The sequence below is a fragment of the Trichechus manatus genome, unplaced genomic scaffold (assembly GCF_000243295.1).
Source record: "Trichechus manatus latirostris isolate Lorelei unplaced genomic scaffold, TriManLat1.0 scaffold00045, whole genome shotgun sequence".
Taxonomy (NCBI): domain Eukaryota; kingdom Metazoa; phylum Chordata; class Mammalia; order Sirenia; family Trichechidae; genus Trichechus; species Trichechus manatus.
This window is the reverse complement of record NW_004443981.1, coordinates 5,740,297-5,756,849: the sequence shown is the minus strand read 5'-3', so window position 1 is coordinate 5,756,849 and position 16,553 is coordinate 5,740,297. Positions and strand designations below refer to the sequence as shown.

At 48.0% G+C, this 16,553-nt stretch overlaps 1 protein-coding gene across 1 annotated transcript in view; it reads right to left on the bottom strand.

The window, feature by feature from the left end:
* Positions 1 to 10,131: 10,131 nt before the first annotated feature.
* Positions 10,132 to 16,553, bottom strand: part of UBR7 (ubiquitin protein ligase E3 component n-recognin 7) — a 23,336-nt gene continuing 16,914 nt past the window's right edge. Inside the window, exon 11 of the mRNA XM_004376687.3 lies at positions 10,132 to 12,412. Within this exon, the coding sequence (XP_004376744.1) occupies positions 12,320 to 12,412 (93 nt within the window). The 3' untranslated portion in view covers positions 10,132 to 12,319. The remainder of the gene's footprint in view (positions 12,413 to 16,553) is intronic.

Sequence of the window (16,553 nt, the reverse complement as noted above, 5' to 3'; positions counted from 1 at the left end):
TACAGTTGAAGAGAGTGGGAGCTGAAGGAGTTGTCAGGTGTAAGACAGCCACAAAAGCTGGGTGGTGTCATGGTTACTAGCCAACCCACATTCCTCCATGCACCTGTTGTGAGAGATTGTCACATGCCCAGGTGCACCCTAGCTGGGCTTATCCCCTACTGGAAGACTAGGCCCTGTCAACATGGAGAAGGTCGTCAGCTTGGCAGTTTGTTCTTAAGGACGCTTACTTCTTACTTCTTAGTTACAGCGACTTTCTTCAGGTGCTCAGAAATCATCTAGCTGTAGCCGGAAGTTCATCTTACAACCCTCTAGGGGGTTCTTGTCAGGGGAACCAGTCCGTAGTTACCAGAATCTACCATCCCACACTTAAAAATACAAACGCAGATGAGACGTTTGGCCTTTTCTGGTGTTTGGGCCCTTGTCCCTTCTTGATTGTCCTGTACAGATTGTCAGTGAGTGCCGGGTCCCTGCTCAGTCACACAGGGCTTCTCCACCAGGCTGGGAGGTGCTCTCCGGCAGGAAAGATGGAAGTTGGGTGCATGGTTCTGCCATCTGTCGTCCACTAACCTTGCCCTAACTGTCCTTCTACAAACGTGGCTTTACACATCACATCGATGGCGTTGTTGCTGTTTCTTGGGCCTGCTCATCTGGCCTGGCTTTACTGTGATGACCCACCTTTCCAGCAGGTCCCTCACATCTGCATATCGTTCGCCTGGGGACCCGTTTTGATTCACTCATCTAGAGCCGGTGCTCACCAGCTCCCTACAGCCACGCTGACTTTCTCAGGGGCTGCCCTGTGCCTCCATCAGCATCAGGATTAAGATGTCTTTCAGGTCTTCTGATTTGGGGCCATGGTCAATTGTCTCTAACTCTGGGGCATCTGCATCCGTAAAGTCTGGTGTCCAAGTGCTTGTGACCACTGATGGGTCGTGGCAGGGCTTCAGAGAGGGAACCCCGAGGGAGGAAAGGGCGTGTCCCCCAGAAGGCCATGCCTAGACAAGGGCGACCTCCTGGGCACAGACCAGGTCAGATCCAGGCAAACCAGTGACCCTCAGTGTCTTCATTCTTAAAATGGAGGTGACAGTCACTCCCATGTTCAGCTCTGAGTGCGGACTTGACTCATTTGTCTCATAATCCTCTAATAACCCTGAACTGTAACAGGTCTTATTCTCAGATGAAGGACTGCCTTTCAGGGCGAGGTTTCTGTGGGCCCGTTGACCTCCACACTCACCCTTACACCAATATCTAGCAGTATAAATGTCCCCCATTTCTGGACTCTTTAGGTGTGCATAAATACCCTCCCCTCCTCTCCCCACCCCCCCCGCCCTCTGCAACTGAACTAAAAGCATTTGTTCTCATTTGTCCGTGTTCTGACAGATCCACCGGGCCCCCGAGGATTTCCCAATTAGTCCAGGTGTAGGCTACCCATAAGAGGCTTGAGTGCCCCCCACCATTGCCCTGGGGGATGCTGGGATTGTGCTGTTTGCGACATTGTAGCCAACTGAGCCCGTCTACCTGCCAGTCCTCCTCTCTTGAGTCATTTGCTCATTGCTCTGTGTAAGCCCCTCCCATTATCCAAATGAAACCCGTTGCTGTCAAGTTGATCCCAACTCATGGCCACCTCATGTGTTACAGAGTAGAACAACTCCATAGGGTTTTCTTGGCTGTTATTTTTACGGAAGCAGATTGCCAGGCCTTTCTTCTGCAGCGCTGCTGGGTGGATTCGACCGGCCAACCTTTAGGTTAGTAGCTGAGAGCAAACCATTTGTGCCTCCCAGGGACCTTCTCCCATTATCCAGCCTCTCTGAATTCCCCAGGGGTTCCCCTGACCAACCACTCTTCCCACCCTCCCAAACCTTTCCGCCCTGCCTGAGGCTCCTTCTTCCCCCGCTTCCCCCACTCTCCTCCTTTTGCCTTAGCTGAGTCCCAGCTCTCCAGGTCCCCTGCTGTCCTCTCCCGAGACATGGGCTCGTTCCCCCACTTTCCATGGATCGTGGGGTCAGGAAGGGCCGGTGGCTGGCCTCCTCCCTCTTGTAAGACCAGCCGTCCAGTGCTTACTCTCATGGCCCTCATCCTCAGGCCTCCTGGCTGCTCCTTTCAAACACCGAGACCCTTGGCTCCACCTCAGTCGCTCTCCCCGCCCCAAGCCCTGCCATCATCCTGGAAAGCAGCCTGGACTGCCTCCAGCCACCTGCCCTTCCTCCTATTGCTGCCACCCGCTCCATGCCACACCCTCCTCCTGTCCCGAGAATGGCTCCATCTTTAAAACAGTCACTCACTTCCAGCGCTCAGGCCACCATGTTCTGCTTTCTGAGCGCCTACTCAGGCTCTCCCAGATGCCCTCATTTGTCCTCCCCTGAGCCTCCGGCCCTGACCTCCCTTCTTCCGGGGCCAGCCCAGCCTCTGTGGGTGCCGACCACCTCAGCCTCCATGGGTGCGGGCCACCTCAGCTTGCTCACTGTGACCCAACCTCCTGGCCAAACTCAGCCCATAAACAATGTTCCTGTGTCTAGATCCAGATTTGGGGGATGGCTGGAGACAATCACACAACCCCTGGTCCCAGGGCCCCCAGCCCCTTGTGGCCTCAGCTTCACCTGCTCTGCAGGGGGTCACTTTCCCTCCTCTCTGCTCTCCTCTGCGCCATCCTCCGGCTCGCTCCTCACTCTCCGACCTCTCAGAACACAGACGCCTTCAGGTGGGAATGCCCCGGTTTTGCGCATTTGGTCCTCAAACCCAAGCCTCACCTGCCCCGCCCCCTCACCCCCTCCTCGGGTCCCCCTTGGGCCCTGAGTCCATCCTATCCTGTCTTCTAACCACCCGCACTCATCTGTGACCCACTCTCATCTATCGCTGTGTCTGCTCCCTCCGCACCGACTCCTTCCCACAAGAATGTGAGTCTGCCCAAGTGTCTAACTGTAGACAAAGAGGGAACTTTCCTAGACCAACAGCCTCCTCCAGCTCCCATCCTCTCTTCATCTTTTCGCAAACTGTCTGGAATGGCTGTCAGTTCTTGCGGTCTGCAGCCTCACCACCCACTTGTTCCCTTCTGCAATCTGCTGCCGGGCCCACCACGCACTGCCAGGGCCACCCCCGACCTCCATCTTGCTCAATTCAGGGGAGCGCCTGTGCCGCCCTGTGTCTTCCTGCCACACAGAGGGTCCTCCCTCGGGGAGTGCCCCTGGCTTCTGCCCTTCCCACTCTTCTGCCTGTTGGGGAGTTTGAGTTAGGAAGCGTGAGGCTTTGCCCCTGGCTCTATCCTCTCCTTCCTCTTGGGAGCGAGCTTCCCAAAGATCACGTAAGCCCTTGAACGTCCTCACCGACAGGGAAGCAGTAGTGACCCTGCAATTTTCTTCCTGCCGTGTGGTGCCGGGCAGCAGGTGAGTCTACCTAATCCTGGGGTTCAGTATGAGGAGCCCATTTAACCACAGATAGAGCCAAATTGTCCAAAATCGGCTTTATCAGATATAAAATGGAGGGGGAATCCATTTATCTTACTTCTTTGACTCGTTTCTCAATCGGTTGAGGGAACCAAAAAGACAGTTACTGTCAAGTCGATTCCAATTTATGGCGACCCCGTGTGTGTCAGAATAGAACTGTGCTCCCCAGGGTTTTCATGGCTGTGCCCTTTCAGAAGCAGATCACCAGGCCTTTCTTCCACAGTGCATCTGGGTGGGTTCAAATAGCCAACCTTTCAGTTCGTAGCCAAGCCCTTAACCATTTATACCACCCAAGGACTATGCTTAGGGACCCGCCCAAAACCAAACCCACTGCTGTCGAGTCGATTCCAACTCATAGCGACCCCATAGGGTTTGCAAGGCTGTAAATCCCTACAGAAGCAGACTGCCACATCTTCCTCCCCCGGAGCTGCTGGTGGTTTCAAACCAGTTTAGCAGTTGATCACTTTAACCGCTGCGCTACCATGGCTCCTTCTGTCTGTGGAAGAGGGGGCTATTTATTTGGCCCTTGGACACCCCAATGGACTTTTTGTCATAGTTGAAATTACAACGTTGACACCATAGCCTCCCCAGCTTCTGTAACTTGGGGATCCTGGGTTTCCTCCCACCTGTCTGGCTGCTCTTCTCAACCTGCCTCTTGGGTTCCATCCTTTCAATGTTGGCGTTCCCTGGGCGCTTCCCGAGGCTCTTGTTTCTCCTCACCTTTCAAACACCTCCCTGAGGGAGACTAGCTCATTCATTCCCATGGCTTCAATTACCGGTGGTGCCAATAGCTCCCAAATCTTTATCCCCAGCCTTGACCCTGGACTTCAGACTCATGTACACACACCTCCTCTCAGTGCTTAGCAGCTACCTCCAACCAGCTCATCCCTGCTGTCTCAGAAACAACCACGCATGGTGGCTTCAAAAAACAGAAATTTATTTTCTCACAGTTCAGGAGGCCAGAAGTTCAAATTCAGGGCCCTGGCTCTAGGGGAATCTTTCCCCCTCTGTAGGCTCCAGGAGAAGGGCCTTGTCTCTTCAGCTTCTGTTTCGTCGGTTCTTTGGTGATTTTGGGCATCATGGCATCTATCTTGCTCGCTTCAGTGCCTGATCTGCTCCTTGTATATCTCAAAAGTGTTTGGCTTAAGACACATCCTCCATGATAGGTCTCGTTAACAAAGAAACTCTATTCCCAAATGGGATTGCATCCACGGGTAGGTTGTCATGTGCTGTCGAGTCTGACTCACAGAGACTTTATAGGATAGGGCAGAACTGCCGCATAGGGTTTCCTAGGCTGAAATCTTTATGGGAGCAGATCGTCAGGTTATTTCCTCCCACGGAGCAGTTAGTGGGTTCAAACCACCAACCATTTGCCAGGGCTCCTCTCCACAGGTAAAAAAGTAAAAATAAAAAACAAACAAACACAGCTCCGGCTCATAGCGACCCTGTAGGACAGAGTAGAACGGCCCCATAGGGTTTCTAAGGCTGTAATCTTTACGAAGCAGACTGCTACATCTTTCTCCTTCAGAGCAGCTGGTGAGTTTAACCTTTCAGTTAGCGCCCAGCACTTAACCACTGTGCCACCAGGGCCCCTTCCACAGGTATAGGGGTTAGGATTTACAACGTACATATTTTGGGGACACAATTCAATCCATAACACCTCCCCTTTCCTCCCTAAGCCCATCCTGGGTGACGACAAAGCCATTTGTTCCACCCAAACTCTTTCCTATTCAAAAGCCTGAGCCTTCAGCTGGGAAGGCGGAGTGCCCAGTGCGCAGTTTTCTCCAGGACTCCCAAGACACTGTGGTCTTTCTTGGTTACCGTGGGCTTGGTCCAAGCTCCAGAAAGTTAGCACACTCCAAGCTCTAGAAAGTTAGCAGCCCTCCAGTGAATGGTGGGGCCTCAGGCAGCAGCCTCCATTCCCCAGCAGCTTCCTTCTTGGACTAAGTCTTCCATCATGTTGACCAACACTTCAGCTTTCTAATGAGCCTTTGCATTCCCTGGGCCTCTTCCCCTTCCTCACCAGGGAGACTGCCCTGTGCGTAGAACACGCAGTAGTACTGCAGGTAAGAATGCACCACAGGCTACTGAATGAAAGGTTATGGAGATAGGATCTCCTAGGTCTTGTTCCACTCTGAGTTGCAAAAGGTCAAATGCTAAATATGACAGAGTGCCCTCAAGGCTCTGTGGTGCTCATTCATTCATTTAAAAACACTTCTTGTGTGACTCCTGTATACCAGACCCTAGAAGATGGCGTAGAAGACAGGAACAACCTCTGCTTTCATAGTGTGGGGCGGAGACTAGTTTTCATTTTCAGAAAACACTTTCTCCCTGATTATTTCACTTGATTCTGTATCCTCTACAAAAAAAAAAAAAAAAAAAATCACCAAATCGAAGAGATAGGAGAAACCTGGTTCCTAACTGCTGTCTTGCTGAGCTACCTTGGGCTAGTCGCTGTTCCTCTGGATCTGTTTCCTCACCTGTCAAGTGGTAATAAGGGTAGTTAACATGCAGTGAGCACCTACTCCATGCCAGGCACACGACCCTGTCCACAACCCAGTGAGGTAGATAAATATTGTCCTGATTGGGCAGGTCAGGACACGGAGGCACAGAAACTAACACGGCCAGTGAGATGGGTCTGTCCCGTCTCCAAGATGGAGTTTTTAGCACTACAGTAGTCCCCGCTTTCCGTGGGGGATACATTCCAAGACCCCTGTGGATGCCTGAAACTGCAGATAGTATTGAACCCTGTATATACTGTGTTTTGTCCTATACATACATACCTATGCTAAAGTTTAAATTTTTAATTAGGCACAGTAAGAGATTAACAACAATAATAATGAAATAGAACAATTATAACAATATACTATAAAAAAAGTTATGTGAATGTGTAACATTTTCGGACTGCGGTTGACGGGTGGGGAGGTGGTCACTGTAACCGCGGATAAGGGGGGGACTACTGTCCACTGCACCAGTGCCCATGTCACAGGGTTTCAGTGAGAGCCACAAGACAGGTAAGTCTCAACATCTACAAAGGACTTGCAAAGCCATTCTCCATTTAACTCTTCCCTCAAAGCCTGCCCCACCCACTTGCCAATGGGTAGACCCCGGGGCGTCCAGACACCAGACAAGGCCTGGGGCCTGCAGGAGGAATGGGCTCTGCCTGGAGGCTGTGGGCTTCTTTTTCTCAAGCTGAGACAGACCAGGCAGGGTGACACCTTCCCTCTTACTTACCACAGCTCAGCCGTTCTGTTTTCCAGCTGCAAAGCAGCTCCTGGTGCCCTGATGGAGTCTACCAGAGTCTGTTGTCAGCCCCCACCTCAGCCCACCTCCATCTGCCTGGTGGCTACCATTTTCAAGTCATCTGTTCTGTGTGGCATTCCTGGTGGGCGAAGGCAGGCCTGCGCTGTCTGGCGGGTGTTGCCTTCCATTCCCAGCTGCGCACTTAGGCAGGCTGAGCTGGAGTCTTGTTGCTTGGGAGGTTTTCCAAACCTCCCTGGACTAGTTTAGATGCTGGTTGTTGTTGTCGCTGGGTGCAATCAGGTAGATTCCGATTCACAGCGACCCCATGTGACAGAGTAGAACTGCCCCATAGGGTTTCCACAGGAGCCCTGGTGGCACAGTAGTTAAGAGCCCACCTGCTAACCAAGAGTTCAGCAGTTCAAATCCACCAGCCGCTACTTGGAAACCCTATGGGGCAGTTCTACTCTGTCCTATAGGGTCGCTATGAGTTGGCATCAACTCGATGGCAATGGGTTATAGGGTTTCCTAGGCTGTAATCTTTATGGGATCAGATGGCCAGGTCTTTCTCCCGTGGAGCCACTGGGTGAGTTTGAACCACCAACCTTTTGATTAGCAGCTGAGTGTTTAACCACTGTGCCATTAGGGCTCCTTCTAGATGCTGGAAGAGACCAGTTCTGTCAGGTAAGTCTGAGTTAATTTACCAAAATAAAACAAGAAGAGTCAATGCCCCTCTTACCCCAGGGCAGCATACGACACTCTGTGATTTAGGCAAATGCCATCGGCCTCTTCCTTTATTTCTGCCCAGTCTCTTAACTACTCCCAGGTGCCCCTACTTTAGGGAGGCCAGCCTGGTGGGGTACAAGGCAGGGCCTGGGATCAGGTGCGTCTGTACTTGATTGTGGGTATCATCGTTGACTAGCTATACCACCTCAGTCTCTGAGCCTCAGTTTCTACATCTGTAAAATGGGGGTGGAGCCCCTGGGTGGTGCAAACGGTTAATGCATTCAGCTGCAAACTGAAAAGTTGGAGATTCAAGTCCAACTAGAGGGGCCTTGCAAGACAAGCCTGGCAATCTCCTGACAGATCAGCCATTGAACACCCTGTGGAGAACAGTTCTCTGACACACGTGGGGTCACCATGAGTTGGAGTGGGCTCAGTGACAATTGGTTTACTGGTTAAAATGGGGGTGGACAATCATACTCTTAGGGTCATTGTGAAGACTGAATGAGATAATGTACACAAGAGCTTCCAGCCCATGCCCGGTGCTCACACACCATTGGACTTACAAATGAGCACTCCCATTCGCGCATCTAACAATGGAGGACCATCACCGGGCTGCGTTGGGCCTGGCTCCAGCACTGTAATAATGAGCAGGCTGCCCAGTTCTGTTTACAGTTCCGAGCCTACCTCAGGGAGATTTCCTGAGGGACGCTGACAAGTCCCTCCCCCACACGTGGGCTGTGCTGTGGCCTTGAGATGCTCACCCCACCACTCTCCGCCTCAGCAGGCCTCTGTACCATAGAAACACTGAGTTGCACATGGGGCCAAAGAGGACATTGGAAAAGGCAAAGCACAGGCTGCTGTTCGTCCCAGGGTCTCAGGGCCTTCCAGACCCCAGGGGACCTCCCTTGCTCCACAGTGCTTGGGGTGGAAGGAGACAAAAGAAATGGGTTGGTTGTGTGCCTTTTCAATTCAGCTCATGGAACTGCTGGTCAGCTGGGTCTTGAGGCCTGAGGCAGAGATGAGAGAGGGAAGCCAGGAGGCTGGGCCGTGAGGGAGGGAAACAGAGGAGGGAGAACTATGGGCTCCATGCAGGAGGGAAGACAGCTGAGGAGAAGCCCAGGGAGTCTCCAAATGGGGGTAGTCTAGGAGGGAGAGCAGAGCTGCTAAGCAGGCTAGGGAGTACTGTGAACAGCCCCCACGCCTGCCAAAGAGGAAACACAGGGAGAAGACCAGACCAAAGATATGGATGGGAGGCCAACAGAGAAGTCCAGAAGAAGCATCTAGCCTTTTCCATAGGAGAAGTCATTGAGGACTGGAAGAACTGGAAATGCGTGTCTAGTGAGGTAACAAGCACCCTGTCACTCGAGTGTTCAAAAGCAGAAGCTAGAGGAGTGTAGAAGTGTTCTCTGCTACGCAAGTCTACTACTAGGAGCACAAGCTTCAAGCAAGGCTTGAGCCAGTGGCTCAATGCCTGAATCACCAAAGCCCTGGTTTCTTTCTCTCCTCTTTGCCTTCCAGGGGTTGGCTTCCTCCTAAGGCTGGCTCCCCTAGTGCTCACAAGATCTCTTCCAGCAGCTTGGAACGGGGGTGGTCAGTGTCCCTCAGGTCACATGGCAGGGAAGTGGAGTGGCAGACAACTTGCTGAAAACTGGGGTGCCGCTCCAAGAGCATGGAGGCATAGAAGCTGAGTGGCCAAGACCAGCCCGGTTCCCTCATGAGGGTCATCTGTAGAGGAAGGGACTCCTGCCCTGAGAGGAGATGAGGCTGGGTGATTTCTCAGGTCCCTTCCAACCTAGGGATCCTGTGGTTCTAAGTATGGAGCGAACACCTACCTAAAGCAGGCGAAGTGAGGTACTGATGGTGTTGTCCCAGCACCACCTGTTGGATGCCCCTTCAGACCAAGGCTTGCCTCTGGTGGCAGCTTCAAGACCTCACTAGGAGGCTGCTTCACTGGCTCCAGACCTCTGCTAGGTTGCTTCCTTGTACTCCCCATTCTCCCCAGACCAGGCTGATCTTCGGCAGGAACTGGGCTAGCTCCCTTCTAAGGTCCTAGCATCACTTGAATTGCTCTTTCAATTTTCCTCTGCTCCACTAGGTCCTCTAGAGGGGCTGGGAGAGCTACAGTTTTCCTGCCACTGAGATTATATAATCCTGAGCATTCATATACATGAGCAGCTCCAGGGCAGAGCTGGAGCACAGAGCACTTCCACAGTTAAGCTTAAATCTCCATGGAGAATGACTACACGTTTGTGTAATCTCCAAGGAGGCAAGAGCTGGAGGGAGGCCACAGATGGGCCCCTAAGCTGGCTCTTTGGTTTGCTTGAATATTTACTTTTGAAATAATGGCTACCACGTAGGTGGACCTCATCCTTCCCTTAGACTCTGAGCTCAAAAGGAGTCAGTCTGTGCACATGCTTGGTCAGGACCCAAGCCCATTTCTTCATTTTCTCGTTCATTTTGAACCCAACAGGAATTATGGGACCTCCCTCCCAGGAGATGCAGTAAAGCTGGCAGTAAAGGAGCTTTGCTGTGGGAGGACTCAGATCAGGCTGCATTTTACAAACAGCAGGAGAGAAATGAACTACTTAACATCTTGAACCAGCCCCTGGGCTCTGAGAGCAGGGCCCCATGGTAAGAAGAGCCGTTAGAGCACATTCATATTATACTGTAACCTGCAGAGGGAGGCTGTGCAGACGTAAATATGACTATAAACAATCTGAAAAGCCAGTATTTTGAATTGGTTTTATTTAAATTTTTACAGAAACTTGATTATAGTTAAGCATGTAATTATAAGTCCAGTAACAATTTCTACAAAAATGCACATACAATGCCAGAATTCCTTAAAAGCAACTAATATATTCTTGTTTTGCATAAAACATGCATTAATATCAACTGCCACATCTTGGCCAAAATCAGTCTCTACAAGTAGAGACGGTCAAATACAGTCAATAAGAAAACTAGTTGTGAACAACAGGTAAAAAAAGAGGTTTTCCGGTTAATGTAAAAGGAACAGTACCTTTCATAAAACAAGCCCTTCAGCACTGGGTGATTTGTACTATTGTGCTGCAGAGAAACACGTCACCTCCAAGACTTGGTCCTGACCTGTCATAGGAAGTAAGGAACTTTCTGGGAGTTAAGTCAGACATTTGAGAAGGTATAAACTTGCAGGCCACAGTGGTACACGAATAGTGCAACCTTGCAGAAGGGGTACAAAACTCCTCAGACCTGGAAAACAGTTCCCAAGCCACTGACTGTACACCTCAAATACCCTGAGCTTTTTAACCCAGCCCTCTCTACAAGGCCAGCTCAGGGCACACAAGCATCTCCTGCAGGCGTGAGAACTTCCAGCTCCACACAGCAGTTTATGAGGATCTGCCATGCCGAGGTTTGACACAGCAAACAATGGCTTCACGGCTGTACCGTTCCTTTTTGAGGCCTGGGCTTTTTGTGGGCCTAGTTCCTCTCCTACAGGGACTGGCGGGCGCTCGTACACATGATGACTGGCGGACACACAGAGGGATATTAATACCCCAACGCCTCAAACGCTTGTGGTAACATACCTCAGCGTGTCATGTGCTGTGAGAAAGACTTCATTCCTCCAGAGGGAGAGCAACTGAGGGCTCTATACTTATCGAAAGGTGTTTTCCACATAGACTAAGGGGCTTTAAAGAGATTCCATTTGAAGGATTTCCCTTCAAATGTGGGGCTTTATGTAACATTCCATGAGGAGATTCAAACGAAGGTCCCACAGTCATCAGGGAACGAGCCGTGGACGTTCAAGTTTATATACAGAAAACTCATCAGTTGTGCGGCCTACGGCCTTGTTTGGAATCTGCCAGAGAGTCTGCCTCTTCCAAAACAGAGCAATGACTGCCCTGCTTGCTGCAAGTCAGCTAAGTCAGTATCATTTTTTCTTCAGCACAGATTTAAGGGGGGGGGAAATAATAATTTATCTGGGTTTTAATAACATTTTCGTAACAGAAACAATATCAAAATAGGTCTGTTTTTAATATATGCTTATGAATATCCCTGATAATATAAAGAAATCCAAAGGACTTTGTAAACCGCCAAGATTTCACAGGGGTAGTACCCTGTCTGTTTTACTAGGCAGCAGGAAAGGGACTAGTGTACTGGAAGATTTTCTCCAGAAGTCCTGTGAACACTACAGCACTAAAATTCTAGTATTCTAGTGCCAGCAGAATTGTGAATGAAAATTTCACTTTGAATTTATTAGTAAAATTCATAACAAAGGTTGCTTCCTCGACCCTGCCATTATCCAGTCTCTCTGCCTGAGACAGTCCAGGCCAAAAAACCATCAGTCCTGGCCACCCTGGAGGTTGAGACCAGAAGAAACCACTTCCAAGATCCCTTCTATGCCATGGCCAACCCTCAAAAAAGCAGGGATGTGGGAGAAGGAGTGGACCAGGCTCGAGGAAGCTTAGACCCAAGGCACCATGATCATAGGGGTGAGGGGGCCTGTAAGGTTCCACTCGACAGGAAGAGAACCTTCTGCAGTGCCCCACAGAGCAGCTCCTGGAATACAATGGCTCTGTGGCAAAGAAGACACATTAAGGAGTTAAAGAACAAATTGTTACTAAAGAAACCAATTTACTTTCTCAAAACCAAATCAAACTTCTTAAAACTGAAAAGCAAATCACCCTGGGTAAATTGGGTGGAGGGCTGAAGTCTGTGGAATGAGCTGCATTTAGCTGAGACATGAAGAATGCTGGTTATGAAATCGGCACACACTGTGGCTACTGTAGTTAAGGAGAATGGGGAAGCACAAGGCCAGAGGAGGCGGCCTCTGGAAAGAGAGGAGGACGGAAAGGGGACCAACTGTGAAAGATGCCTCTTTTATTCCTACAACAGCAAGTGGCATTTTCACTGGCCTGCGAGAGAAGGCTCCAGCCAGCCTTCTAGCTGCAATAATACTGCATCCCATCCACTCTTCTTCTCTTCTTTGACTGAAATTCTTCAAAGAACTGCTGAATGTCCTCTCTCTTAACAACCTGTGGATGAAAAGCAAGGATTAGGAAAGGGAGCTAAATTACGGAACAGCAATGATGGGTCCTTACAACTCAACATGAAGAAAACAAAAATCCTCACAACTGGACCAATTAAGCAACATCATGAAATTGTCAAGGACTTTATTTTACTTGGAACCCTGGTGGCGCAGTGGTTAAGAGCTACAGCTGCTAACCAAAAGGCTGGCAGTTCGAATCCACCAGGCGCTCCTTGGAAACCCTGTGGGGCAGTTCTACTCTGTCTTACAGGGTTGCTATGAATCAGAATCGACTTGACGGCAATAGGTTTTCATTTTACTGGGATCCACAATCAACACCCATGGAAGCAGCAGTCAAGAAATCAAATGACATCTTGCATTGGGTAAATCTGCTGCAAAAGACCTCTTTAAAGTGTTAAAAAGCAAAGATGTCAACTTGAGGACTAAGGTGCACCTGACCAAAGCCATGCTATTTTTCAATTGCCTCATATGCATGTGAAAGCTAGAAAATAAATAAGGAAGACCAAAGAATTGATGCCTTTGAATTACAGTGTTGGCGAAGAATACTGAATATACCATGGACTGCCAGAAGAATGGAACAAGTCTATCTTGGAAGAAGTACAGCCAGAATGCTCCTTAGCGGGAAATCCGGGGTGGAAAGGAGGAGTGTGCTGTCACATTACAGGGAGAGCAACTAGGGTCACATAACAATGTGTGTATAAATTTTTGTATGAGAGACTAACTTGAACTGTAAACTTTCACTTAAAGCACAATAAAAACAAACAAAATAAATAAACAGAATGCTCCTTAGAAGGGAGGATGGCGAGACTTTGTCTCAAGTACTTTGGACATGTTATCAGGATGGACTCGTCCCTGGCGAAGGACATTATGCTTGGTGAAGTACAGGGTCAGCGAAAAAGGAAGATGGATTGACAAAGTGGCTGCAACAATGGGCTCAAATATAGCAACAATTGTGCAGGTGGCGCAGAATGGACAGTGATTTCATTATGTTACAAGGGTCACTATGAGTTGGAATTGACTCAACAGCCCCTAACAACAACAAATGATGGTCCTACATTCACAAACAAGTCCAACAACGTGGGTGATAAGAATTATTTTAATGTGTAATTAGTTATACTATACTATCTCCATTGTATAGACAAGAGAACCACAGCTCATAGTCTGACCTGTTCAGAGTCACACAGCCAGGCAAAACAGTACAATGCCTACAGCCTAGTTTCCATCACCTACCTCGGATTTCTCATACAGAATGGAGACAAAAGCAGCACATGCCTGCTGGGGTCATCTGAAGATCAGATGGCTATGATGCCTGTAGAGCAGTGCCTGGACCACAGTGCGTTCTCAATAAATATGAGCTGAGAAGAAAAGTGACTGAACTAGCACGCAAATCGAGAACACAAGCGCTCTCCTAAGATCACTGTGTGTCCTCTACCACAGCTGTCTTTCTGGAATGTCCTTCAGCTCTGCCTAAGCACCCACAAAACACAAAGGCTGTTTTACTTTGAGATTTGTGCTTTCTTCTTTCCTGACAGTGGAGAACGTTTATGAGTCCAAAATTAAAGATGTTTGCTACATAAACAGAGAAATAACTGGCCAGAAACAAACAAGCAAACCAAACTAGAGGAGCACTATTCTAGTACAATGGAGTGTCCATTTCTACAATACAAATGAGAAACTCATCCTCCATTTTATTGGAAAAAGGATGTAGCACATCATACAAAGGTGTTTAGGGCATCAGCAAAATACAGTACTAAAAATATGAAAATAAGATAAAGGGAAAATATGGATTAAAAAAGCAAACTGGGACAACCCAGAACGAGTCCCTGCTCACCCCAAGAATGGGTCTGTGAGAGCTGAGCTGATCTCAAGCTTTCTAACGGGCATCTCAAGAGCCCGGTTTGTTCGTCTGTTTTAACTACAAAGGTTATTTTATTGTTAGGAAGGAAAGCAGGAAGGTGGAGTAGGGAGAGGGAAGGAAAGAGCATGTGAATGTGTTAGAGCAACAGGGAGAAAGAGAAAGTGGTCAAAAGCTAGTGTGTGAAGTGAGCACCACCCCCCCACCACCCCCGCTTTCACTCACAGGGGCAAGCACCCCTGACACACTCAAGTGGCAATGCTAACTGCAAGTAACTTCCTCGGGGTGAGATACTTACAAATCCTCTAAATAAAAAAACTTAAGTCTTGCCTGTACTCTACTGAAGACCAGTAGCTGAAACACCAGTTACCAAGAGCAAAAACTCGGAACTGCTGGTAGGGAATCAGACCTCCTCAGAGATTCAGGATCTAGATGGCTAACGGCTAACACGCCCTGAAAGAACAGCAAGCCAAAGCCCTGACGTACTTGACTACATAGCTCCGAAATGTCCGCTTATAAAATGCTAACAAAATACAAAACTTGGGAGCTACAAAATGAAGGATCTGTCCCTATCTTGGATCACAAACATTAACCACTGAAAAGGAATAGGAAAGGGAAATAATTTTGCTGGCAGTAATACTGTGGGAAGACCTAAAAACACACAAAGCAGAGGGTGCAGTTTTTAGTGTCTAGATGTCCTCAAATGCTCACAGCCATACAGAGTAGAAATGTTACTGAATAAATACTTGTATTTCATAATAAATAATTTATTGGTGTGTCTCAGAAAATTTGTAGTTTCTAAGTGGTTTTGTCTGTTTGCTTGTTTCTTAAATTCAGACACAAACATTAAATAAAAGGGAGTCAGTCCATCATCTGAGAACATCCAGAATCTTTTAGCATTATTCCCTGTGGACAATACAACCAAGGCCGGTGAAGTCTTATGGCAATATGAGGGTTTTTTTGTTTTTTGTTTTTGTAAAGATCTAGTTAGTAGTCCCATGCAACAAAAAATAAAAAAAAAAAAATTTTTCTGTCCTTTGAAATCATCGTTCTGATAAAAAAAAAAAAAATTCTCTCTTTTAGACTCATAAGCAGTGGCTCCAGTAACAAAACCTGAATGCCGAAGATACATGTGAAGAGTATGACATAAAATTGTTCAAATGTGAATGGAAAAAGGCAACAGATCTTATTTTTTCCTTTCATGTGATTTTGAATATGTGTGTAAAATAAAATTAGTAATGAGCACTGTGGCCACAAAGTACACAACAGCGGAGGTGCAACAGCACCCAAGTCAAAAGCACGTGCTCCTGAAACAACTCTAATTTGTCTATTCATCACGCAGAGGTTAAAACAGCGAGGCAAAGTCCTCCACTACACCCAGAACATTCCTGGTCCTACGATACAGAAGCACGAGTCTACACTAACCAGAGAATAGTCTTGCAATAGGAACAAGAATAATCGTGGTTTAAGAACTGTTGGGAAGTAGGAAGGCATTCACAGTGAAAGTGGAAAACATTTTCTAAAAAATGAGAAAACCATTTAGAAGAAGGCTCTATTAGCCGCTGACTTTATAATTCATTTTGCAAGAAGGCAATGCTATAACCCTGTCCAGAAATTCAGGCAGCTATAAATTCTTCTTACACTTACGAGAAAGATGAAAATGACCTAAAGTAAGCTGTCAGAGACTTCTTCCAAGAAAGCAGTTCTCAGGGTACCTCCTGGGTATCCTTTAGACCTGTGTCTGACTCAATCTGTATCTCTGGCTGTAGTGGGCAAAACATTTACTACTCATAAGCACAACCTTAGGCCGTGAAAGTTAAATTTTGTTCTGTATCTGCATTTGGAAGTTGGGAGAGTATTTTAGGAAAAAAAATTGTTACAAATTTATTTTAAAAAAGTCTAGGAAGTATTTGTAAATTCATTTGGGAGCCTACTTTAAAACATTACACATTCCAGAGTCAGTGTCACCCTTACAAGTCTATAGAGGCCCTAAGACAGGGCACAAAGAGAATACAAACCATAACTAACAACGCACACACACCACAAGAGAAACTAGATAACTGGGGGCTCCTAAAAATCAAACACTTATGTTCATCAAAAGACTTCACCAAAAGAGTAAAAAGAGAACCCAGAGACTGGAAAAAAACTTTTGACTACAACATAGCTGACAAAGGTCTAATCTCTAAAATCTAAAAAATTTACTTCAACACCTCAACAACAAAAAGACAAATAATCCAATTAAAAAATGGGCAAAGGATATGAACAGACACTT